General features: G+C 34.9%; 1 protein-coding gene across 1 annotated transcript in view; it reads right to left on the bottom strand.

The window, feature by feature from the left end:
* The window catches only part of LYPLAL1 (lysophospholipase like 1), a 108,152-nt gene that overhangs the window by 50,940 nt on the left and 30,868 nt on the right, over positions 1 to 26,344 (bottom strand). The window contains exons 3-5 of the mRNA XM_007936987.2: positions 25,686 to 25,760; positions 20,149 to 20,224; positions 10,359 to 10,528 (exon numbers count right to left, since the gene is read on the bottom strand). Of these exons, the coding sequence (XP_007935178.2) occupies positions 10,359 to 10,528; positions 20,149 to 20,224; positions 25,686 to 25,760 (321 nt within the window). The remainder of the gene's footprint in view (positions 1 to 10,358; positions 10,529 to 20,148; positions 20,225 to 25,685; positions 25,761 to 26,344) is intronic.

Genomic DNA, 26,344 nt, shown 5'->3' with positions numbered 1-26,344 from the left:
CCAAAGATTATTAGTTTGTTACCAGAGGTAGGAGGGAGTGGAAAAGAAGAAGATTTTGTTTGCAGGGAAAATTCTGTAGAAGGATAACAGTAATGGTGGCACAACATGAAAAATGTCATCAATGTCCCTGAGCTGTAACCGTGGAAGTTGTTATGTTGGCAAATATCTTGTGTATGTTTTCATCACAATAAAGGTAAAAAACAAAAAATGTAAGTAAAGTATCATTTCCAAGTTTTAGTTCCTAGAAGCTTCAAAAGAGCCTTGCACAGGGGTCAGGACAAGACAGCCTGGGAAGTCTGGCACTAGGCTCCATCTTTTGAATTCTAACTATTCGTTTGCCTTCTTTTATTTTTAATTTTATTATAAAATTAATATTAATATGCAACCACCATATAAAGTGTGGAAAACAGACACATATAAAGAAGAAATTGTCATCCGAAATCTTTTGAAATTTAAGCTAAACTCACTCTACGTGCATAATGTTATCTTTTTTTCATATAATAGTGATTTCAAAGTACAAAATTATAAAGTCATTAATTATTTTTAAGGTATTAAAGTTATGAGTTCAGCATAATATTCAATTAGGAGCTCTGGTGGCACAGTGGTTAAAGCACTCAACTTACAACCAAAGGTTTGGTGGTTTGAACTCCCCAAGCATTCTGTGGGAAAGTTGAGGTCATCTGCTTCCATTAAGATTTACAGCCTTGGAAACCCTGTGGGGCAGTTTTACTCTGTTCTATAGGGCTGCTATGAGTCAGAATCTACTGTATGACAGTGGGTTTGATTTGGGTTAATATTCAATTGTATTAATGGGCCATAATTCCCTTAGCCATCATCTTCATGGTGGAAATTTATGACATCCATGTAAATTACTCAAGTGTAGTTACAGAACCACAGCTTCTCCCTGCTTCAAAATTCTTATATTTTTCTCATTTTATCAAAATTCTGAAAATCTACTCATATACTGTTTGATTCTATACATCCTAGATCAAGTTAAACAAGGATTATATCAATATTATTTTTTAACAACACAGTATCACCACAGTTTCAGGGAACAGTAAGGTCAACTGGCAAAACACAGTCTACAAAGACAATGTTCTACATCCTACTTTGGTGAATAGCAACTGGAATCTAAAAAGCCTGGAAGTGATATCTGAGGTGCAACTACTGGTCTCTCCCCATCAGGAGCAAAGAAAAGTGAAACAAAATGAAAGACACATGGAAACATTAGTGTAAAGTACTAACAGACCATGAGAACTCCAGCCTCTATGACCCTGGGACCAAAACTAGATGGTGCCTGGCTACTACTGCTGACAGCTCTTAAAGGGATCAATATAGGAGATCCCGGATAAAATGGGAGAAAAACGTGGAACAAAATTCAAACTCATAAAAAAGACCAGGCTTAGGTTTGATGGAGACTGGTGGAATCATTAGACACCCTTCAAGCCTGGAACTGAACTTCACTCCCATGGCTTAACTTTCAGCCAAACAATAGACAGGCCTATAAGATAAACAACATCAGGGAGGTTTGCACTCCTTAATCAACTATCTGAAATCAAAAGAGTAGCACTTCCCCATGGATAAAACTCAGAAAGCGGGAAGAGACAGGAAAGAAGGATGAGAATATAGTAACCACAGGGAAGAAGTGGCAAGAGTGTTGTTGCACTGTGGGGATTTCAATCAATGTCATGAAAAAAATGTGCATGAACTGTTGAATGGAAAACCAATTTGCCCTGTAAACTTTCACCCACATCACTAAAAAAAATATTAAAATAAAGATTATTGATTTTCTAATGTAAGAATAAAAAACAATGTAGTTATTGCTTAACATACATATGTGGAAAACAAAACAAAACAAATTATCACCATCTAGTGGCCAAAAAAAAACAAAAAACAAAAACAGAGGAACCTGTGGTACAAAGTTCTTGACTGAGTCCAAGGACCTCGATTCTAATCCCAACTCTATTTTATATTAGCCAGTAATCTCTGAATTTTAGTTTCTTCATCTCTGAGATGAGGATAATAATTACACTTTTTCTATTACAAGGCTCATAAGATAGCATACATGTAAGTAACCTGTACAAATTAAACACTATAAATATAAAACACTATGCTATATAAAAAGGAGCTCTGGTGGAGCTGTGGGTAAGGCATTTTGCTGTTAACCAAAAGGTTGGTGGTTCAAACCTGCCAGCTGCTCCACAGAAGATGAGGCAATCTACTTCCATAAAGATTTACAGCCTTGGAAACCCTATGGGGGTCGTTTTGAGTCAGAATTGAATCGATGGCAGTGGGAAATGCTACACAAAAGCAATTTAAAAATTGTCAAGTATAAAATCAAGGAAAATTAATTTTAGTAACATTACTACAACATATACTTTCTAAGCACAACACAAGGGAAAAAGGATATACCTTTTTCCACTTTGATTTCTCACATTATACAAGCATACAAGAAGAAAATGAAGAGCTTGACTAACTGGATTCATTTCTTTTTTATCTTTTTTTCTTTTTTTTATTGTTATTACTGTTATTGCAGGACTGTGTATACAACAGTATTCACCTTTGTTGCCTTTACCTCTGTGCTTCTTTCAGTGTCTTTCTTTGCCTTGACCATTTTGTACTGACCTCCCCTTATTGTTATATTGACTTTCCCTTACCCAAGTTACTTCTTGTTGTTATGTGCCGTCGAGTCGGCCCTGACTCATAGCGACCCCTCCTTGGGTTTCCGAGGTAGTACGGAAGTAGGATTGCCCAACCTTCCTTCCGAGGAGTGGCTGGTGGGTTTGAACCGCCAGCCGTCTGGTTAGCAGGCAAGTGTCTTAGCCACTATGCTACCAGAGCTCCCACCCAAGTTACTAGTCAAGTGATTTACTTGCCTTCCTCTTCCACTCCTGGCAACCTTCAAAGAATTGTTCTTTCTTTGTGCATATCTTTTGTTAACTTTTTACAATAGCGGTCTCATACACTATTTGTTCTTTTATGATTAATTTCTCTCAGCATAATATCCTCTACTTTTATCCATGTTATGAGGTGTTTTGCAGATTCATCATTTCTCTTTAACACTGGGTAGTATTCTATTGTGTTTACGTATCATAGTTTGCTTATCCATTCATCCATTGATGGGCACTGAGGTTGTCTTTTTGCTATTGTGAATGCTACAGCAATGAACATGGGTACGCATATATCTGTTGATGTCACAGCTCTTACTTCTCTAGGATATATTCTTAGTAGTGGGATTGCTGGATCATATGGTATTTCTGTTTCCAATTTCTTAAGAAAGCACTATACCACTTTGTGGTTGTACCACTTTACAAGCCCACCAGCAGTGTATAAGGGTTCCATACACTCTACACCCTCAACAGCATTGTTTCCTGTTTCCTTGAACTTTGCTATTAATACTGGGATGAGAGCAATCTCATTGTTGTCTTCATTTGCATCTCTCTAATGGCTAATGATTGGAAGCATTTCTTCATGTTTGTTAGCCTCCTGAAAGTTTTTTTTGATGAGCTATTTATGTCCTTTGCTCATTTTTTAACTAGATTATTTGCCTTTTTGTTGTTGAGCTGTTAAGTTTTCTATAAATTCTAGAGATTAGTTCCTTGTCCAATATGTCATTGCTGAAATTTTTTTCCCAGTCTGTAGGTTATTTTTTTGTTTTTTTGGCAAAGTCTTTTGATGCACATAAATGTTTAATTTTTAGGAGGTCCTAGTTGTCTAGTTTGTCTTCTGCTATTTGTCCATTTTCAGTTATGTTTGATAGTGTATTTATGTTAGGTATTAGGGCCCCTAATTTTTGCCCAAAATTATTCTTTGATGATTTCATGGTTTTAGGTTTTACATTTAGGTCCCTATATTCCTTTCTTTAAAAGAGATGTTAACAGAGAGGGAGAATGTACTATGAAGTATGCTTATATTATGCACATTGGATACTCTAAACATGTTAATAAAACCAGAAGAAGACAGGATAACTAAAACTATTAATATTTTTCTTGGAATATAGGATTAAATTATAAGTTTCAGAAAGTAACTTGAAAGTGACTGTTAGACTGCCTATTTCCTAGTATGTAAATTTTTTTCATACTCTCTGTAGAATCATATGTGGTGTTAATACAGAAAAATTAAAGAAAACTTATGTCTGATATTTTTGAGGTATAGAGTGAGGATTCATTAATGTGTCTAAAAATCAAACTTAATGCCACTGAGTCGATTCCAACTCACAGTCACTCCCATTGAGTTTCCAAGGCTGTAATTTTTACAGTAGTAGATTGCCCCATATTCCTTCCATGGAGCAGCTGGTGGCTTTGCATTGCTGACCTTCTGGTTAGCAGCCAAATGCCTTATCTACTATGCCACCAAAGCTCCAAGAATGTCTCTAAGAAACACATACTTTCACTAAACATCTCTTATCAGATATTGGGAGAAGTAGTAAGCCTTTTGCCCAATTCTTCCTACCTTAGCAAAAACTCAAAAACTCACTGCCCTTGAGTCGCATCCAACTCATAGTGACCCCACCTTGGGTTTCCAAGGCAGCATCAGTACGGAGTAGATTGCTCGACCTTCCTTCTGAGGAGTGACTGGTGGGTTTGAAACGCCAGCCTTCTGGTTAACAATCAAATGCCTTAGGTACTACGCCACCTTAGCAAAGGTTTGTTACTTTTTCCATGAAAAAAGCAATACATTCTCATTGCAGAAAATTAAGAAAACAAATAATTTATTTTCATAGCTAAACCCCAAATTGACTATAATCTCAAGTATAATCTTACTCATCTCTGTATTCCAAATATCTTATATACATTATATGTAACAGCTTAGTCTTTTATCATTCTCTCTCCTCTACTATATTTGCCCTTTTGATGGTCTCCAGACTTTAGAGTAAGTCAGCCCTCCACACTGTTACCAGTATCATCTTTCTAAAACTTATGTTCAGCTGCTTCATTCTCTGTGTATAATTCAATGATCCTACGGTTTGAGGTACTTAACAAAGCAGTATTTCCTGGGATATTCTGATATGCACCCACTTTCTTGAATGAAATGTGTTTCCCTCCTTGCTTACTCTTCCTTTAAGACTCAGTTTGAAGGTCACCTCTTCTAAGAGACAGTGATAGAAAGATTTACTCATTCTCTCCTCACTGCTCACACTGTACTTAAAAGTTTTATTAACATTTGGAGATCAAATTTAGCACTGACCAAACTGATAGGCTAAAGAGATCATAAAAAAATTATTTCTCAAACTGAGTTTAAAGTAACAAAACACAACAAATTAAAACCACATAAAACGAATGTCTCCCACATACAACAAATATACTTTTGTGAACATAGCTATATAGGCTGCAAATATCTCAGAGGCAAGGGTTTCATGACTATGTATTGTCTGGTAGAAATTTCAGTACATATTAAACAAAATAAATAAAGATAACATAATTTTATATCCATTATTACTATTTTCTTAGTTTTAATCTTTTTTTTCTAATTTTCCCCTATGATCATTTTTTGTATTACATTGGGCAATCCTACTTCCGTAGTGATACTGCCTCGGAAACCCAAGGAGGGGTCGCTATGAGTCGGGGGCAACTCGACGGCAAATAACAACAACAACAACCTCCAGGAACTCTTGTGGTACAGTAGTTAAATGCTCAGCTGCTAACTGAAAGGTCAGTGATTTGAATCCACCAGACACTCAGTGGGAAAAAGACATGGCAATCTACTTCTATAAAGATTTACAGCCTTGGAAACCCTATGAGTAATCTACCCTATCCTTTAGGGTTGTTATGAGTCAGAATCGACTTGACAGCAACAGGTTAATCAGCTTCATCACAGGTCGTGTGTGTGTGTTTAATGAAACTATCTGGAATCTCAAGTACATTTTTCCTTTGATTTCCCATTGAACCCCTCCTTTATTAAAATATTATTAAAACCCTTAAATCTTTTTTAAACAACTTAAGTTGCACTGTAATAGACACTGTACAAAAGCATGAAAACAAGTAAAACAAATATTAATAACTTCTGTTTAAATAATCTATGAGCAGTGAAAAAGAAAAAGGAAAGGATACCATGTATGTCACTGAAAAGGAAGGGAAAAAAAAAAAAAAAGTGGGAGGAAAGAAACAATGAGCTACCAATGAGTCTCCAAGGGGTAGCACCGGTCCAGTAGAGCTTTTTTGCTATACTTTTTTTTTAAAAAAACTGATTATTTCTCAACTTTTTTAAGACTATAATCTTTAATGAGGGTGTAGTAAAATGGGCATTCTAATATAGCTGGTGGAAGTATCAACTGAGACACTATTTTTTATTAAAGGAATTTCACCATATGTATTAAGAGTCTTAAGGATGTTCAGTTAAATGGATGAATCATGGATTTGGAACAGAATCTGGATTCAAAATTCTTATTAGCTCTCTAACCTTAAGAAAATGAATAGCCTCTGTGGTAGTCAAAGATAAACAAGATGAATTAACTGATGATTCTGGGGAAGGGAGACAGGTGGGGATGGGGCAAGAGACAAGTAGAAAACAATTATAATTCAATGTGATACATTCTTAAATACATGTCCATTAAGGGTACTAATTATAACATTTTCTATTCTTTTTACTTATGAAGGTGTCCTCATTTTATTTTAAACTTATTTCTTATCCTAGTCTTGTTCTCCTTTTCACATTACTTTAGGCCCCTAATTACTTTCCATAATAAATTCAGTAACCTGTTTCCCCATGCTTAATGTCTCATACTTTCACTCAACACTTTACCAGATAAATTTTCCTAAAGCACAGTTGTAATTAACTAAAGGACTCAAAGACATCATTCAATGATCCCTCATCAGTTATCTTGAGAATAAAGGATAAAAGGGGCACTAGAGAGACTATTTATTGAGACTAGAACGAGCCAAATATTTTACAACTATCATCTCCCAGTAATTTAGGAATTTTATTATTATTATTGAGGAGCTCCAGTGGCATAGTGGACAAGGCGTTTGGCTACTAACCAGAAGGTCAGTAGTTCAAACCAACCAGCTGCTCCACAGAAGGAAGATGGGGCAATCTACTTCCATAAAGATTTACAGCCTCAGAAACCCAATGGGGGTCGCTATGCGTGAGAATTGACTCGACGGCAGTGAGTTTGGGTTTTATTATTCTCAGGAAACTCCAGTGGCACAATGCTTAAAGCTAACCAAAGGTCGGTGGTTCAAACCCACCAGCCGCTCCACAGGAGAAAGCTGAGGCAGTCTGCTTCTGTAAATATTTATACCTTTGGAAACTCTATGGGGGTCACTATGAGTTGGAATCCATTCAGTGGCAGTGGTTGTGGTTTATTATTATTATTACTTTAGAGAGGAGACAGTAAATATTCTGTGCAGGCAATTAAGTAGTATGCCAACTGGCAAGTGGGAGGCTTAGAATTGAACCTATTTTTGTCACTGGATCATCAGGCTCTACATTCTCTTAGTGTGGCTATTAAAGTCAACAAAGTACTTTCTAATCAGACAACAAGCCTTCTACTAAAGCCATGTGATGTTCAGAGAAAAACAACCAGCACTATTTCTTCTACTTCTATATTACTCTTTATATCATCCCCAATGCCTAGACCTCTAGACCACCATAGTTAAATTTTTAATAATTTGTGCATCTCAAATGCCACTGTCACTTTCCCATGAACCCTACTCTAAAAGCTCAAAATGCATATGGCTTCTGCTTCCTCTGAATTCTTATGGTATTTTAATACTTAAATCATCAATTCACTGTTCAGGTCATGCCAGTAACTATAAATTTCCTGTATCAAGCATTGTGATGTATCCAGGAAAATTAAAAAAAAAAAAAAAAAAAAAAATTACAGAGAGCAAGAGGAACTCTCGTTCATTGCTAGTGGGAATGCAAAATGGTACAGCCACTCTGTAAGATGGTTTCTAAGTTTCTTACAAAGCTAAATGTAAACTCACCAAACAAACCGACAGTTTCACTCAACTGCACCCAAATAAGCTGAAAACATGTCCACACAAAAATCTGCACAAAAAAGGTCATAGCAACTTTACTTGTAATTGCCAAAAACTGGAAGCAACCAAGATGTTCTACAATAGGTAAGTGAATAAAAAACTGTGGTAAACCTACACAATAGATCAGTTTTCAGCAATAAAAAACTAATGACCTATGAAGTCAGGAAAAGACACAAATGAACCTTAAACGTGTATTGCTAAGTCAAAGAAGTCAAACTGGAAAGACTACAGGTATAATTTCAACTATATTACATTCCAGAAAAGGCAAAACTATAGAAACAGCAAGAAGATCAGTGGTTGGAAGGGGTTTGAGAATAAAGAGGAAGAGATGAATAGGTGATGAACAGCGTATTTCTATGGCAGTGAAACTATTCTGTTTGATAATGTAATGGTGAACACATGAAAATGCATTTGTCAAAACCTGTAGAACCATGAAACACAAAGAATGGGCCTTAATGTAAAGTCTAGATTTCAATTAATAATAATTTATCAATAATCATTCATCAATTATAACACATATACCACACTAATGCAAGATGTTAATAAAGGAAACTGTGTGTGTGTATGTCTATGTGTGAGTGTGTGTGGCAGGGGAGGGAGTATATGGGAACTCTGTACTTTGTGTGCAATTTGTATGTAAACCTAAAACCACTCTAAAAATTAAAGTCTAATTTAAAAAAAGAGAAAAAATAAGCATGATTACTCCCTTAGAAAAGCTGTTAGTTTATCCTTCCATGATCTATGGCACATAAGTGACCACCTACAATTTCTGCCTCTGGGATTTAGTGGGAAGCCGTTATCCCACTTTTAGTGTGTACTGCCATTGGTGGAGGCCTGCATAACTACATGAATCTAAAGAAATAGGCCCCATCCCACCAATCCCAATATAAGAGACCCCTCAGGATACAGGTGTCCCACTAATTATATAAAAATCCATATAACCTCAAAAATACTTTTTTCCATTTAATTCAAAATGCTTTTCATCACTGAAAACACACAGTTTAAACACAAAATTCAAAGCAGAAAATAATTCCGTCTTCAAAGGGTTATATCACTTTAGAGCAGTTATCACAGGCTGGCTGACATTCTATTTACCACTTTAGTACCTCATGGGTCCTTCAAAGTTATAATTTGTGAGATAGATCCTGTTTTCTTCACCTGCATGTTTCACTGAGCATCTAACATACTGCCTGATACACCATGGGAACTTAACAAACATTGCTCAATGAGTCAAGGATGGAATCTATGACATAGTCATACATTTTGTATTCTATAACCAACAGCCTTCTAGAAGACAGCTCAATCACTCCGTGTAACTGTTTCATTAACCCAGAGAGTCAGTTAGGTGCCATTTTTCAGTACTCTTCCTAGTACACCCATAATTCCCTATGCTTTATCTTTATTACAGTTAAACATGCCAAACATATACGAATTAAACATAGATATACAGAAACAGAAAAATACAGATAGAGTTAATTACAGATAAGGAAACTGAGGCCCAGAAAAAGTGACATAACTGGGCTGGAGGTCACATTGCTCTTAACTAACAAAAATGGAAGCTGATGGCAAGACAGGATAGAATGGATTCTATCTACTCTGGCACCTATCATAACTCAATGGAAGGTCAGTGCTTCAATAAACACAAAGAAAGCTTATTAATTCACCTAAATCCTGTCTACACAGGATTTTAATGTGTACTTTAAGGTTATTTAGAACACAATGAGATACCTAACATATGTTCTGTATCTTCACATTCTGTACACCTGGTCTCACTTTTTTATTAAAAAAATAAGATTTTAATAGTTTATGTATTTGATATTTACAGAAAAAGAAAAGGGTATTAAGAAGAATAGAGTTTATATAAAGCCATGTTATATTCTCCTTGTGAACAAAGCTTGCCAAAGACATGTTTAATGACCATTTTATAAGTATCTTACTCTTGCAATATTAACTCTAAATAGATTTAATTTCTTGAATTTGGTGGACTATTTTGATTATGTACTATAATTTATTTAAATCATGGGGACAGTTATTTAAATTTAACTTAAAAAAACTTAAGCTAATTATGATAAAATGTTTAAAAAATTTAAATGTAAAATCTCTTCATTGAAAATAAAAAAAAGTTTTAATTATCATGGAATTCTCCAGATAAGTTATTATTCAAAAAGAAAATAGATTAAAGTTTCATGAACTACTCATAATTCTAATAGTGCTGAAACGCTCGATATGTAAAATTCATCTTAAACTATGAATAGGACAAATCATATAGAAGTACTTCAATACAATGTCCCAAGTAAAATTTAATGTATAAAACTAGACAAAAATAAATAATAAAATGGAAGAAATTTATAAATTATCAACATTTAAGTCTCTTACCTAATAATATCCTGTTTTTCTTGATGCCACTTTTTACTTCATCATCAATCAAATCTGCAAGCACCTGACACATTACATCAATTGATTCAAGGTGTTCTGGGCAATCATTAGATATTTTAAATCTGTCAAACCACACATTGGAGAGTCCTCCTTTCATTGGAGTATATGGCCTGTTTATAACAAAAAAAAAAAAAAAAAGAAAAAGGAAAGGAAAAAAAAAAAAAAAAAAAAAAAAAAAAAAAAAAAAAAGAAAAAGGAAAAGGGAAAAGGTTTTGATATTAAAATAAATGCTTTAATTTCCGAGATTACTGTTTTGAATAATTTTAATTCTCTCCAAGCTTTATAAATTAAAAATTTTGCATTAAAAAATAAACTAGTTGCTGTCAAGTGGGCTCTGAGTAATAGAGATTTCAGATTTCATGTGCTCAGAGTAGATCTGTGCTCCATAGGGCTTTCAATTTCTGACTTTACAGAAGTAGATCATCAGAGGTTTCTTCCAAATTGCTTCTGAGTAGACACAAACTTCCAACTTTTTGGTTAGCAGCTGAGCACATTAACAGTTTGCACCACCCAGGGACTGCATTAACACTCTCCCGCTTATAATGTTTCCATTAATATTTACTAATGTTCATAATATTTAGTTATTATGTCATCTTCCAGGATTCATAGGAGCTCTGGTAGCATAGTGCGTAAGGCATTTGACTGCTAACCAGAAGGCTGACGGTTCAAACCCACCAGCCACTCCTTGGAAGGAAGAGTGGGCAATCTACTTCCGTAGAGAGAATGCCTCAGAAACCCAAAGAGGGGTTGCTACAAATTGGATTTGAGTGGACAGCAGTGAGTCTGGTTTTTTTGGTTCCAGGATTCATAAATTCTCTCAAAAAAAAAAAAACACCACCACAATGCCATAGAGTCGGATCTGACTCATAGCGACCCTTCCTTGGGTTTCTGAGGCGGTATCACTATAGAAGTAGATTGCCCAACCTTCCTTCCGAGGAGTGGCTGGTGGGTTTGAACTGCCAGCCTTCTGTTTAGTAGACAAATGCCTTAGGCACTAGGCCACCAGAGCTGGCGAATCTAAATGAACACAGAATTAAATATAATTATGTGCCTGCGTGTGCACGCACATGTGTGTGGGTGTGTTTTCCCCTCCAAATTAAATAACTGATTGATTAATTAGATCTACTATGTTTTTTTTTCTTTTTAATTTCTTTGATTACCTTAATCTTTTAATTTTAATGTGGTAATCAACGTTTCAGTATTGATTTTTTAAAAAACAAACAAACAAACCCACTGCCCATGGGTAGATTCGACTCATAGCGACCCCTCCTTGGGTTTCTGAGGCAGTATCTCTACGGACACTGCCCAGTTTTCCTTCTGAAGAGTGGCTGGTGGGTTTGAACCACCAGCCTTCTGGTTAGCAGTCAAATGCCTTAGGCACTATACCACCATGCAAAAAATGAAAAAAGCAATAGCTAAAGTAGAAAAGTGATTCACCAAAATGTTTTTTAAAGCTGTTAAAAACATAAGTATGAAAGCTAATGTTTAAGAGTTTATGAGTTCTCTTGACTACATCCAGGCAGAGCACCCTTAGAATAGGGGTCTTCGGTTTTGCTTTTGAATTAAGACTTGGAATTTTTACTTTTTTAATCTTTTCAGGATACTTGAAACATCAGAGAGTTTAACAGGTGCAATGATCTTTGAAAGCTCTCACTATATAGGTATTTCATATTATTTTGTCATTTGAGTGCGAGATACTTTATAGATGGTTTAAAAAGGGTATCTTGCTGAACCTACAAGACTGATCTTCCAAGATGCTTTATATTTAAATATGAAGTGAGAGGGTCAAAGTATTACAGATACTTTAACGATTCACTGTCTACGTATTCATGTTCTAGTGCTCTTGGAGGTTCTACCAGTTTAAATATACAATATGACATTCAGAACACTCTGTTTTAACCAGTTACAATGGAGTTAAGGGGTCCTGTGTTGGACTGCAGTCCTGTGTTGATAAACAAAAGGGGAATAGAGAACAAAAATTTTCCAAAAATGAGGGACAGGAGTTTATTAAAAGAAATTGCTTATCATTTGGCAAGTCCTGCTTTCTCCTTACATGTGAGTGAAAAACAGGGTTCATATTATATGAAATAATGTGACAGCAAACCACCCAGTGCCAAAAGTACCCATCCTTATTTGAAAGAAATCTAAAACAATAACAAATAACTTTTTCCTTTCATAACCACACATGCAAGATTCTTCCTAGTTCAATACTTCTACTTTCCCCCATCTCAGATTTAGTTTATACTTTTACCCACCAAAGCCAATGAAGCAATAAAACCTGGAGTGACATTAAAAATAAAAAAATTAAAAAAAAGCAGGCAGGGACCTGAAAGACACTAAAAGTTAAAACATCATTGTACTTTCTTAGATCTCCTCTGGTGGAAAACTAACCCAGCAAACCCTAGGAGGTAGAAATACTAAATTCACATTCTTTTATCCACTTATCAAAAAGACCTCACAGCCTGTGCAGATCTGCCCTTGGGAAATAAATCCAATCATTAGGTGGTGAAGGAACAGGGGAACTACAGCACCAGTTTTCTATATTGATCATAAACCAAACCCACTGCCATTGAGTCGATTCTGATTCACTGTGACTCTAGGACTGAGCAGAACTGTCTCCTATGGTTTCCAAGACTATAAATCTTTACAGAAGCAGACTGCCTCACCTTCCTCCCACGGAGTGGCAGGTGGTTCGAACCAACAACTTATTTGTTTAAAGCCAAATGCTTTAATCACCAGAGTTTCTTATATTAATTGCACCACTTCAAAATTAACGGGCATCCACTTTTGGAGCCTGGAAGTCAAAGGAGTTGTAATTGGAAAGCATCTCACAAAAGCTGAAAGAAACATGAAAATAAGAAAGGTGCTTCTGTTCAAATTTATGAAGAACTCAGAAATAATTTTTATTTACTACAACAGAATCATGTCATAAACATTACTCTGCAGCATGCTTTCTGAAATCTAAATGTATGTGATGGCTATCCCTATGAGTCAGTGTATTTCTGGTCTCCTGGTTAGTTTAAGCTCTTCCCAATCCACAGATTTTCTTCTATGATTTTTGTTTTCATTTTACATTCAAATCTTAAATTTTCCTGTAATTTATTTTATACAAATAGTGGTGCAAAGGTTCAAATTCATTTTCTTTCACATGAACAACCAATTGTGGTTATATTATTCAATAAATAATGAACAAAAACCTTGAAAATATCCTTCTTTCACAAAGATGTAATTCCAGATTTGCTACATATAATTTTCTAGTTCCGCATTATCTAGTCTTTATCAGCATGAGTTCTGTGAGAGAATTAAACCCTAATGCCTAAGACACACACTGTATACAACAAACTCATTTCTCTCCTATGCATCAAGAACATGTAGAATGTTACTAGTTCTGTATTATCCTTGAGAAAACAGTCACTCAAACATTTTTGTGTGTTCTGTGATTCAGGTTAAATCCACCTGAGAAAAGCTCTATTGTGTTCTATAGATCTATTTATATGTGCCAACCTTAATAGCAAATTCACCTCGTTACAGTGACCCCATTATAGTACATTCTGAAATTGAGTAAGGTAAACTCTTCCCTTCCCCTGGATCATCACCCCTAGTCTCTTTTTAAATATTTGTTCTGGCTATTTTTAGGCATCTATTCTTATTTATCCAAGAAATTCATCAAATATTTCTTAAATTTTAAAGTAACTTCAAATAATTCTTAAAAATATTTTTTGAGATTTTAATCTAATATTGCATTATTTCCTAAGAATTAACATTTTTATGACATAAATTTGAAAAGAGGGTAGATTTTTGCAGGCCAAACCCTATCTAGGATCTCCTACATTCTAATATTCATCTACAACTTCTCCTATATTGATGTCCAGGCTCTCAACTAGTACAGAGATCAAATCCTGTACCAGGACTTCTATAAAACCTAAATTCTCCTTTGTTCCCATATGCCTTCCTGACCCCAGCAGCTGTTTGGCTCAAGAGAAGTAGATAAAATGGAATCAGAGGGGAGAAAGGCAGAAAGCATTCAAGCCTCCCACTTTCCAGAATCCTTTCTCAGGATTAACTTTCTTAAAGTAGTCTGAAAATGGAAGCAGGTGCTTTCCACATAGTATTAATGTCATTGTCAGACAAAATGAAATCCAAGACTGTATTCAAATTGTCACTAAAATCACAGTGAACTTTTGAATCAAAAACTGAATAATACAGCACTCACTTTAAACCTTCAATTAGACTGTTACCTTTTTTAATTATTTCTACCTCCCTTTTCATTTCATTCTGCTGTTTCTCTAAGTGTTTATTTGTCTGTCTGAGCACTTAAATAAGGATGATATCATAGGCTAAAATATGAATCATTCTGGGCATTCAGCCATTACCAAAAAAAAAAAAAAAAAAAAAGACATTCACATAACTTTCTATTTCTTTGACAATGCCTTAATTAACTAGAGGTGCATGCTCCATAGTGCCAGAATCTCAATAAAAGTATTTTCTTAATATGGCAACTTTTTATTCTCAATTTTCTAAGAAAATTAAAATTATGTTTAAAAGGTGTAATTGGTAAAATTTAATTTAAAAAGTAGTAATTTAGAACTGTTTTTGTTTTTTCTAGGTCACTTTAATTCTAAGGAAACATAATTAAAAATGCATTAATTGTCCTAGAATGTTGGGACATCTCTAAATAAGTAAAAAAAAAAAAAAAAAAGTGGTTGTTTTTTAAACAGGCAAACAACTAGTACACATATTATATTCATTCACCTTTTCCTATAATAAATCACTTTCTTAGCTGGTATAAAACAGATCAGACATGACCACAATAAACAAATATGTTTGGCAAAGAACATCTGTATGGATCGTAAATCAATCTATAAATCAACCAGTAACACATAGGTAAAATACTAAGCTGGAATAAAACATTCATGCTAAAAAAAAAAAATACAGTTGATATTCAACTTGATACCAAGTTCTACTTTGATCTGTGCTCCCTAAAAGTCAAAAAATCAAAGGTCATTCATAACCTTTAAGATATACAGTGTGGACCTAATCTTCTTCTTTGTCCTCATTCCATCCTACTTTCACCATCTGCAAAAAAGGACAAGGCGGCCACAGGTTCCGACATCCTCTAACCCCACAAAAGGAAGACAAAGTCACCATCAATAACCCAAGGCCTATTCCTATAAGGCCAGACACGCTGCCTCCTTCCAGCCCTTTCACCAACCGTTCCACCCAAAGCACCTACCACCTCTCTCCTAGGTTTGATAATTCACTGCAGTGGCCACACAGAACTCACAGATTATGGGGTTTATTAGGGAAGCACCAGGCTCCAATTCAAGTTCAGGAAGAATGGTCAGTCTCTCTCCCAGCCCACCATCCCTCAGCCAACAGTCTCTCACAGTCTCTCTCCCAGCAGTGCGTGTCCCTCGGTGTCTCACTCAGCAATGCATATCTCTTCTGTCTCTTTCCCAGCAATGTGTGTTCACGCCCAACAGAAATACCCCAGACAACTTTAGCAATCAGGAGCTCCTCAGTTGCTCATGGCAAACTCCACCTTGGAATTTACAAAGACTTATGGGTAGAAAAGCCACACTAAGTAATTTACTACACTGCACCATCATTACCTAGGTTCCAGTCAGAGTGGCCTCTTTTCCTCAAGCAGCATAAGCTCATTATCACTTCAAGGGCTTTACATCTGATATTCCCTGTACTTAGAATGCTTTTCCTTCCCATTACTGCATTATAGACATTTGGTCTCAGGCCAAATGTTATTTCCTCAAAGTAGACTGCTTTGACCCTCCAGTTTAAAGTATGTCTCACTTTGACCCTGTAATAACACACATTTTAACCCATTGTCCTATTGAACTGTCTTAACAGCATTCATCACTATTTTAAATTACTGTATTTCAATTCCCTTCTATTTTTTGTTTATATGTGAGCTCTGAGAGCAGGGACTTTATTTTTTCCACAATGTTATCCCCAGTGCCTAGAACAAGGCCTGACATACAATAAATATTCAATAAATATTTTTTGAACGATGAATCTCAGTAATTATTTGTGCCTCTTAAATAACAAAGTCTAAAATTATTTTATTTACCTTTGATAATGTTAGGGAGCTCTGGTAGCATAGTGGCTACAGCACTTGACTGCTAACCATAAGACTGGCGGTTCAAATCCACCAGCCACTCCTCGGAAGGAAGATGGGGCAATCTACTTCCATAGTGATACTGCCTCGGAAACCCAAGGAGGGGTTGTTATGAGTCGGGTCCGACTCGACAGCACGTAACAACAACAACATGTTTTTACCTTAATTTTAAGGTCAAATCCATACATGATTTCTAGAAGTTCAAATATTTCTTTTGTTGCTTTCAAAGAAAAGTTTTTGAGAAAACATGTCTTTACATACTAAATTGTCTTCACTTGGTACTTAAAATATCTACTGATTAAGAAAGCTAATTCTCACAATAGCTGTTTTTAGTAAAGATCCCTATCAGCTCATCTGCAATACAGCATTCTTATTTGTTACCAGAAACGTTATTTCCTAGTATCTTGCTTCAGATAGAAATACTAACTGATGGAGTAAAAAGGAGCCTATTAACTACACGTACATTTAAAGGAAAAAAAAAAGTCTAAGTCTGTTTTAGAATACAGGTTTAATAAAAAACATATATATGTATGTACTTTATGTGGAAAAACAGTGAATGAAAAAGTAGAGGCATTACGCAAATCTTATATTACTTTTAGGAATTTTCAAAACACAAGAGAAACTATATCATGATATAAATTATAAATGGCTTGTTATAAATGATTTTTTAAATGGAAATTCTAGTAGTAAACTCAAAACAAGAACATTCCAGTATTAAACCCAAAACAACCAAATCTCCATTTGCCTTTACAGAAAACACCACTAAAATATGTCACAGAAATAAAAATCTTTATTGAGTACTTCAATTATAGTGTCCAAATTAAAAAATGAAGCAGTATTTTTCACTTAAATCAACACAGCAAGCAAATTGTTGACTTTTACTTAATATGCTCCAACATAGCTAATTAAAAATATCTATAAAATATAGTTGAGGAAGAAGAACATCTTACAGCCAAAATCTTCACAATTTAATCAAAATGTACTGATAAGCTGTAATAGACCATGGATGGCAATATATAATAGACAATTAATTGGTCTTCTCTTAAGTTCTTAATATCCATAACAAAACAAAACTCACTTTTGTCAAGTCAATTCCAACTCATAGCAACACCTCCTTGGGTTTCCAAGGCCCTATCTCTACGGAAGTAGACTGGCCCATCTTCCTTCCAAAAGTTCTTTATATATTTATATATATATATATATATATATAAATACACACACACACACACACACATATATGTATATATATGTAGCTCTGGTAGCATAGTGCCTAGGGCATTTGACTGCTAACCAGAAGGCTGTCGGTTCAAACCCATCAGCCACTCCTTGGAAGGAAGATGGGGCAATCTACTTCTGCAGTAATACTGCCTCGGAAACCCAAGGAGGGGTTGCTATGAGTCGAGTCCGACTTGATGGCACATAACAACAACAACAACATGTATATATATAAATATATATTACTGCTTAAAACAAAAGCTGTTACACTGGTGGACTTTTCAGTGTATGTGGATGAAAACTACCATGTAACATGGGAAAGGTATGGGACCTATGTGATTGTAGCTTGTAAGCTTCTACATTTTAATTAAATGGTAAAATAATTAATTTTGAGCAGACAGTGCAAGGTTTGATACATATAATCATGAAAGCAACCAAGAAAAAAAAAAGAAATTAAAATGGAGCATTAAAAATATTCAAATAATCCCAAAGGAAGCAGGAAAGGCTAAAAGAGGAACAAAAAACAGCAGACCTAAACTCAAATATATCAAAAGTTATATTAAATATAAATTATCTAAATCTATCACTTAAAAGGCAGTGACTGACTAAGAAAAACCACAGCTCAGGTTGTCTACAGGAAAATCACTTTAAATATGATAAAGATAAGTTAACAGTGAGTGTGTGTGTATAATGTAAACACTAACTGAAAGAAAAGGATTTAAAAATATATGCCATGTAAATATTTAACATAGAAAAGCTGATATATACTATATTGTTATTAAACAAAGCACACTTCAAGGTATTATCAGAGATAAAAAATGAACATTCCAAAATGATATATGTAGGTATAAACGAGGAAGACAAAAATACTAAATGGTTCACATCCACTATTACAGAACTTGGGAGCCCTAGTACCATAGTGCCTAAGGCACTTGACTGCTAACCAGAAGGCTGGGGCGGTTCAAACCCACCAGCCACTCCTTGGAAGGAAGGTTAGGCAAACTACTTCCGTAGAGATACAACCTCAGACACCCAAGGAGGGGTCGCTATAAGTCGGGTCTGACTCAATGGCACATAACAACATTACAGAACTTAAAGATATATAAGGAGAGAACTAAAGAAGTAAAGAAATAAATATACCAAACTACAATCACAGTTGGCGATTTTATTATCTATACTTCAATAAGTGATAGAACAACTTAGAAAATTTGATTAATACTACCAACTTTGAGCTATCTAAAATTTATAGCACACTAACATACACACAAAGGGAGCTCTGGTGACTTAGTGCCTAAGTAATTTGATTTCTAACCAGAAGGCTGGTGGTTCAAACCCACCAGCCACTTCTTGGAAGGAAGGATGGGGAATCTACTTCCATAGTGATGTTGTTGTTGTTGTTAAGTGCCGTCGAGTCGTTTCCGACTCATAGCGACCCCACGCACAGTAGAACGAAACACTGCCCAATCCCGCACCAGCCCCACAATCCCTGCTATACTTGAGCCCATCATCGCAGCCACCGTGTCAATCCATCTCGATGAAGGCCTCCCCCTATTTCGTCCATAGTGATACTGCCTCAGAAACCCAAGGAGGGGTCACTATGAGTCAGATCTGACTCCATGGCAGTGAGTTTGGTTTTGGTTTGGTTATACACACAAACAAAGGAGCCCTGGTAGTACAGCGGTTAAACACTCAGCTGCTAACTGAAATGTTGGCAGTCAGAACCCACCAGCCATTCTGTGGGAGAATGATGTGGCAGTCCACTTCCACAAAGATTTATACAGCACTGGAAACAGTATGGGGGCAGTTCTACTATTTTATAGGATCATTATGAATTGGAATCAACTCGACAGCAATGAGTTTGTTACGTATTATTTTTGGTTATACACAAAAATACACATGGAAGAGTCACCAAGGTAGACCATATGCTAGGTAATAAAACAAGTTCTAATATGTATCAAAAGACTGAAGTAAGAGAATATTTTCTCTGACAACAGTGGGATGAAATTAGAAATCAACAGCAATTAAGATATCTTGAATAGCCTCCAAATATTTAGAAATTAAGCAGCATATTTCTAAGTAAACGATGGTGAAAGTTATGCTCTCCCATTGACACTAAGCAATCTTCCAACTAGAGAAGAAGTAACACTGTGTAACTTCTCGGCTAGGTCTTAAAAGTTAATAGAGCTTCCTCTTGGTTTTCTTTAGGACATTTGCTCTTGGAAGCCAACCTCCATGCTGTCAGGAACCCCAAGATATGAAGAAGACAAAAATACTAAATGGTATACATCCACTATTATAGAGCTTAAAGATATATAGGGAGAGAACTAACAAAGTAAAGAAATAAAAAGACCAATCTACAATCACAGTTGGAGCTTTTAATACCTATCCTTCAGTGGGGTCTCATGTAAGTGTTCCAGTCGAAAATCAAAATAAGGTCCTACCCAGTTTCTAGCATTAACTATCAGACACAGACATGTGAGTGAACCTTTAGATGACTCCAGTCCCTACCAGCTGAATCATGAATGGCTCCAGTTTTCCCAGCAGAGTCCCAGATACTGTAGAGTCATCTGTACTTTGCCTTTTCTGATTTCTCGTTCCACATAATTTGTGACCATAATACAACACTGTTTGAGTAGTTTCTTCCATAGGAATAATAATGAGAGCATGAGGGCAATTAGAAAATATTTCAATATGAATGCTAGAAATATTACAAAAGAGTAAATCAATGGAATTTAGCTAAAGCAGTGCTTAGAAAGAAATTTATAATATTAAGTGTAAGTAGAGTAGCACTGGTGGCACAATGATTAAGGCATTCAGCTGCTAATAAACAGGTCAGCAGTTTGAACCCACCAGCTGCTCTGTAGGAGAAAAGGAAGGTAGTCTGCATCTTTAAAGATTTGTTCTTGTTGTTATATGCCATCTAGTCAGACCCAATTCATAGCAACCCCTCCTTGGGTTTCTAAGGCAGTATCACTACAGAAGTAGATTGTCCAACCTTTTTCCGAGGAGTGGCTAGTGGGTTTGAACCGCCAGCCTTCTGGTTAGCAATCAAGTACCCTAGGCACTACACTACCAGAGCTCCTATTTAAAAATTTATAGCCTTGGAAACCAAAGCGGTAGTTTTACTCTGTCCTAAAGGATTGCTATGAGTCAGAATGTACTCGATGAAATTAGAATGGGTAACTATAAGTAGAGGGAAGGAAATGATAGAAGAAATATAAATGAAATAGAAAACAGACAAAAAATAAAATGACAACACCAAACGTTAGTTCTATGAAAAGACTGACAAGCCCATGGAAAGATGAACTAAGGAAAAAAAAAAAAAAGGACAGAAAACACAAATTTTTAGTATCAGCAATGAAACAAAGGATATCAATACAAATCCTAAAACATTCGAAGGAAATACCATGAATAACTTCATGCCAATAAATTTCACAAATTAGTTAAAAGACACAAATTCTGTGGGAAACACAAATCTGCCATACCCTCACAAATTTAAAATGTGAGTAACTCTGATTCTATGAAAATAAACTGAATTTATTGTTATGTATTTATAAAATTGAATTTATTCAATAAAGTCCAGGTCCAAATGATTTCACTACTGAATTTTATCAAACACTGGAAAGGGAAATAATATCAACAATATCTTTCAGAAAACAGAAGGGAACACTTCCTAACACATTTTAAGATGCCAGCATAACCTTAAGGCTAGCACAAGACAACCTGACAGACACTCCTAAGGAAAAAAGAAAAATTACAAATCAATATCCCCCATACACACACATAAAAATTCTCAAACTCTGTTTAAGAATTTTTAAAAACACTATTAATTATAAGATGCTTAAAAATAAAAGTTTTCTTTTAAATTAACATGAATCTATGGTAGAAATCTAAAATATACTCTAATGGTGACATTTACATGTTTTAAATTGCGTGATAATGATCTCTCCCAATTTAAAGCTTCAGTAGAAACAAACATTTACAGTGGTTAACAGGTGTACAAGAATCCACCTAGCTGACTCCAAATGGGAAGTATGTAGTAAAGACTTTAAGAATTTCATTCACTGCTACAACTCCAATGTTAATGGCTAAAGTCTAATGAACATATAAATATGAAGACAAAATATTTCAAAAAATAAAGATAAAATTAAAATTTAAAATCACAGATAAATTTATCTAAAGCATATTAGAAGATATTCTAACATTTTGTGTTGAATGAACATTTAAAAAAATCTATTACAGATTAACCTCTATTCTTCAAAGCACTAGTTGTAAAATGTTGACACAGAATGATTATATGGGGAGCTTCTAGTTTCAAAGATTCCTGGACTATCCCAAAGATTCTGGTTCAATATTCAGAGGTGGGAACCAAGATACTTCCCCTGCCCCAAAATATCCATTGAATATGAATGGCTGGTAGACACTTTGGATCTACCTGTATCAGAAGTGACATTCATTAAAAATGCAGATTCCCAGGCTCCATCTCAGACTTAATCAAAATCTGTGGGCCTATAACCTAAGAATCTGCATTTAACACATCTTCCAGGTGACTCTTACTGTGCACAGCAGAGTTTGAAAACAACTGTCCTCCAGTTTAAAATTCAATTTTCTAATTAACTGTCAAAGGCCTTCTAATTAGATGCTACTTCATGAAACAGGCTGCCAGTATTTTAAATGTAAAATGCCAAACAAAACATACAGGATGTTCTCTAATACCCTTTTTTCAGATTCTCCAGTCTCACCTATTCTCTGCTCTTTGAATTTCTCTTAAAGTGAATTATTACATTTCCACCAGGGTTCTAGCTCAGGCTTTCATGATAACCAAAGCAGTAGATTCTACCTTTGATTGCAAACTGAAATCAGTAATGAAGCTTTTAAAAATCATTCTGCCTTAGCCACACTCAAAATTGATTAAATCAAACTCTCTGGGGGTGGGCTGTCAGATAAAATACAGAAAATCCAATTAAATTTCTATTTCAGAAAACAAAAAATAATTTTTTAGTGTAAATAACTGGTAACTACAATTCTATTTGCGAAATCTGGCAACTCTACACGCAGACACCTGTAACATCTTTCCCTATGCAGACACCTGTAACATTCTATTCCTGAAATGTATGTAAAGGAGTAAAATCTATTTCCCATTGTGAGTTGGAGATTAAAATGTCTGAAAGCTACCAATATAGATCAAGGGTCAGCAAACTTTCCTGTAAAGGGACAGACAGTAAATAATTTAGACTTTATGGGTACAAGTCTGTGGCAACTACTCAGCTTTTCCTTTGTAAACAAAAGCAGTCACACATAACAAACAAATACGTGTGGCTGTGTTCCAATAAAACTTTATTTATAAAAACACAGTTGACCCCCAACCATAAGTCACTAACCCTGTACTAGACTATCAGATCGTTTTGTTATTCAATATATTCATTGTACTTCTTAGTTTCATCACTGGAATTTGAAAAGTGTACCTTCACCTATAAAAGAATAAAAGTGCTGAACAAAATAGTGCTTGAGAATATAACTGAGCAACACAGCTCTGAAAAATGTCCTCTAGGATTACCAGTGATTAACTCCGTGCGTAATATTTCTACAAACTGCAAAAATGGCATCATTAAAAAAATAAATAAATAAATAGCATTGCTGTCAGGTTGATTCCAATTCATGGTAACTCTATGTGATATAGACTAGAACTGCTCCATGAGGTTTTTCTTGGCTGTAATCTTCCTGGAAGCAGATAATGAGCATTTATTGAGTGCTTACTATATGTCAGACATGACGTAGAGTGATTCTTGTATATTTAATTTTCACAATTCTTTGAGGTAAATACAATCATTACCTCCATTTTACAGTTTAGGAAACTGAGACCCTTAGAGAGGTACAATACCTTACTCATTATCTTATATATTAAGTAGAAAAATCAAAATTCAAATAAAGGTCTGCCAGCTCCAAAGGCTGTGTTCATAGTCATGCTACTATACTAATACCATATAGATTCAAATATCTTACCAAACCGTACTGTATCTCAGGTGTTTCCCTGACCTACAGGTCAAACTGTATCTGAAAGAGATAAATTTGTTATTATATTACTGGTTCTTATTCTACCTCTGTGAGATAAAGTAGAAAGGATCTGAATCCAAAAAGTTAAGGACTGCAACAGATTTTAGAGTTCTGGGCCAATGTGTTCACTTCAGAGATGTGGAAGCCCAGACATGGCAAGTGCTTCACTCATGGTCTTTCCTATTTTTATTAAGAATCTGACAACATATTTCTAGAAGTCTTCTCTTTTGCACTTTTAACTAAGTATCACTTTCTCAAAGATTACCCTTTGTACAGTACATAACAGACTGTTGATTCAGAGTAAGTGTGGAAATAAGTGAATTTATTGTTTATATACTACTATTTATGTCACTAGCTACATATTACATATGCTTTACTCATGATACACTTAAATATAAGTGGCACTTATAAATATAACATAAATGAGACTACATTTGTATTTCCAAAAGCACACATTGATTAAGTTCATAGATGATCAATAGAATAGTAGCCTATACCTGTTTTGGTACTTGTCTGTATTTCTCTTCTCGCTCTTGTATCTTTTGTTGTTGTTGTTGTTGTTATGTGCCGTCGAGTCGGCCCCGACTCATAGCGACCCCTCCTTGGGTTTCCGAGGCAGTATCACTACGGAAGTAGGATTGCCCAACCTTCCTTCTGAGGAGTAGCTGGTGGGTTTGAACCACCAGCCTTCTGGTTAGCAGTCAAGTGCTTTAGCCACTATGCTACCAGAGCTCCTTGTATCTTTTAGAGGCTGTTAAATTATACAGTGAGTGTCTTTTAAGGCAATAGTAAATTTTATAATCAAAAAACTTTATTGTAAAATTAACATACAAGGAAAAAAGTCACAAATCACACATATGTATTACTCTTTCATTACATTCATATACTAAATTAATAAAAAGCCAATTTTGACCATTTAGTGGTCATTTACTTGGTGATGTGGAAAGCACTGGTTACTTGATAACTGACAGCCTTTAGTGAGTTTCAGTGATAAAAGTAGAACTTTTTTTTAAGAGATTAACACTAATAAGTGTTCAGTGAAATGAGTACAATGATATACTGATGGTAATAATAGAAAGTTTTCATTTCTAGAAAATAATTTAGAAAAGTGAATTCTTTATATAAAAAGGAATTGACTTTATGCTCTTAGGGTAAATACATTCTAGGAATTTTTCCTGCAGAAAAATCAGGATCAAGATAAATAAGTATGCACAGTGATAACTGAGGATAGAAACTAAAATGGTCTACAACAGATTTTAAAAAAAAAGACAATATTTTAAAGAATACCTACAGTCATTAAAATACAGTTTTCTAAGACCATTCAGTGAGAAATCTTTAATGGGAAAATCACCAAAACACAATGCTAATTGAAAAAAAGGTAGAATTTATAATTTTATGTGTAGTATGAACCCACATTTGTAAAATTAAATAAAGAAGACACTGAAAAAGGGCAGGGTGACATAACAGTGGTCATCCATTTTTCACAATACTTCTGATAGCTGAAGCTCACATTATTTACCAAAATGTAAAAGATATACAAATCTTTGTTCCTGTAGAATAAGATTTCTTAATCCTGTGTTATTAAGTCACTGCTAATTATTAACATTTAAGGGCATGTGAGGATTGAACCCTGAAAATGAATACCTGAGAGAGGCCAGACAGTAAATAGGAGTCCTAAAACATAACAATCAAACATAATTTAGTGGCAAAAACAAGCAATATTTTTTAGAATAGGAGGTCTACAAATATGAAAACATGTAGAATATATTACATTTAATCAACCATGAAGCTAGGAAAAGTATTATTACCAGCCTCAATATGACATGTGTAATAGAATATTATTGTCTCAGTTTGCAAACACATACTTTTATAATCAGGCTGAGTTTGTAAAATCAGCCCACTGTTTAACTCCGTCAACTGAATGCTTTCAATGCTGTGTGCTTAAGTAACAAATAATAATAGAAAATATGTTAAAACATTAGGAAAATACTATGTACTAAAATTGCAATTAGATATAAGATGAACTAAAATTGCAAAATACCCAGTCAATAGACTGATTTATATTTGACAATTATTTCAGATCTTATCATTTGAAATTACATATAAAGTGGAGTTTGTAATTGCTCTGAGACTCAGAGACAAGTGCATTAAAACTGCATAATTTCTACACTACTAATAAAAACAAAACAAAAAAATGATTTCACAGTAACCTGAAATACATTTTCCAATATTAAAAAATATTAAAACAATCTTTGTTTTTATGTTATTCATAAGATCCCTTAGGACATTTAGAAACTGTTAAGTCAAAAGTTTTACAGCTATTCGAGAGTCAAAATGGAGTCTCACCAGTGAGCAGAACGTTTATTTTTCCCTCTGGCATGTAAGAACTTTAAGAACTAGGTACAACAGTTTGAACTGAGATCTTTGGCACTCTGGACAGCTCACTGCATCAGAGTGCACTAAACACAGAAGAACAGAATTGGAGGAAAGGCACAGGGAGATTTTCTAGGAAAGAGCTACTGCC

Source organism: Orycteropus afer, unplaced genomic scaffold (assembly GCF_000298275.1).
Source record: "Orycteropus afer afer isolate SDZICR_OR568_19922 unplaced genomic scaffold, OryAfe1.0 scaffold00039, whole genome shotgun sequence".
NCBI lineage: Eukaryota > Metazoa > Chordata > Mammalia > Tubulidentata > Orycteropodidae > Orycteropus > Orycteropus afer.
Note: the sequence above shows the minus strand (reverse complement) of the source record. Positions and strands in the feature narration are given on the sequence as shown.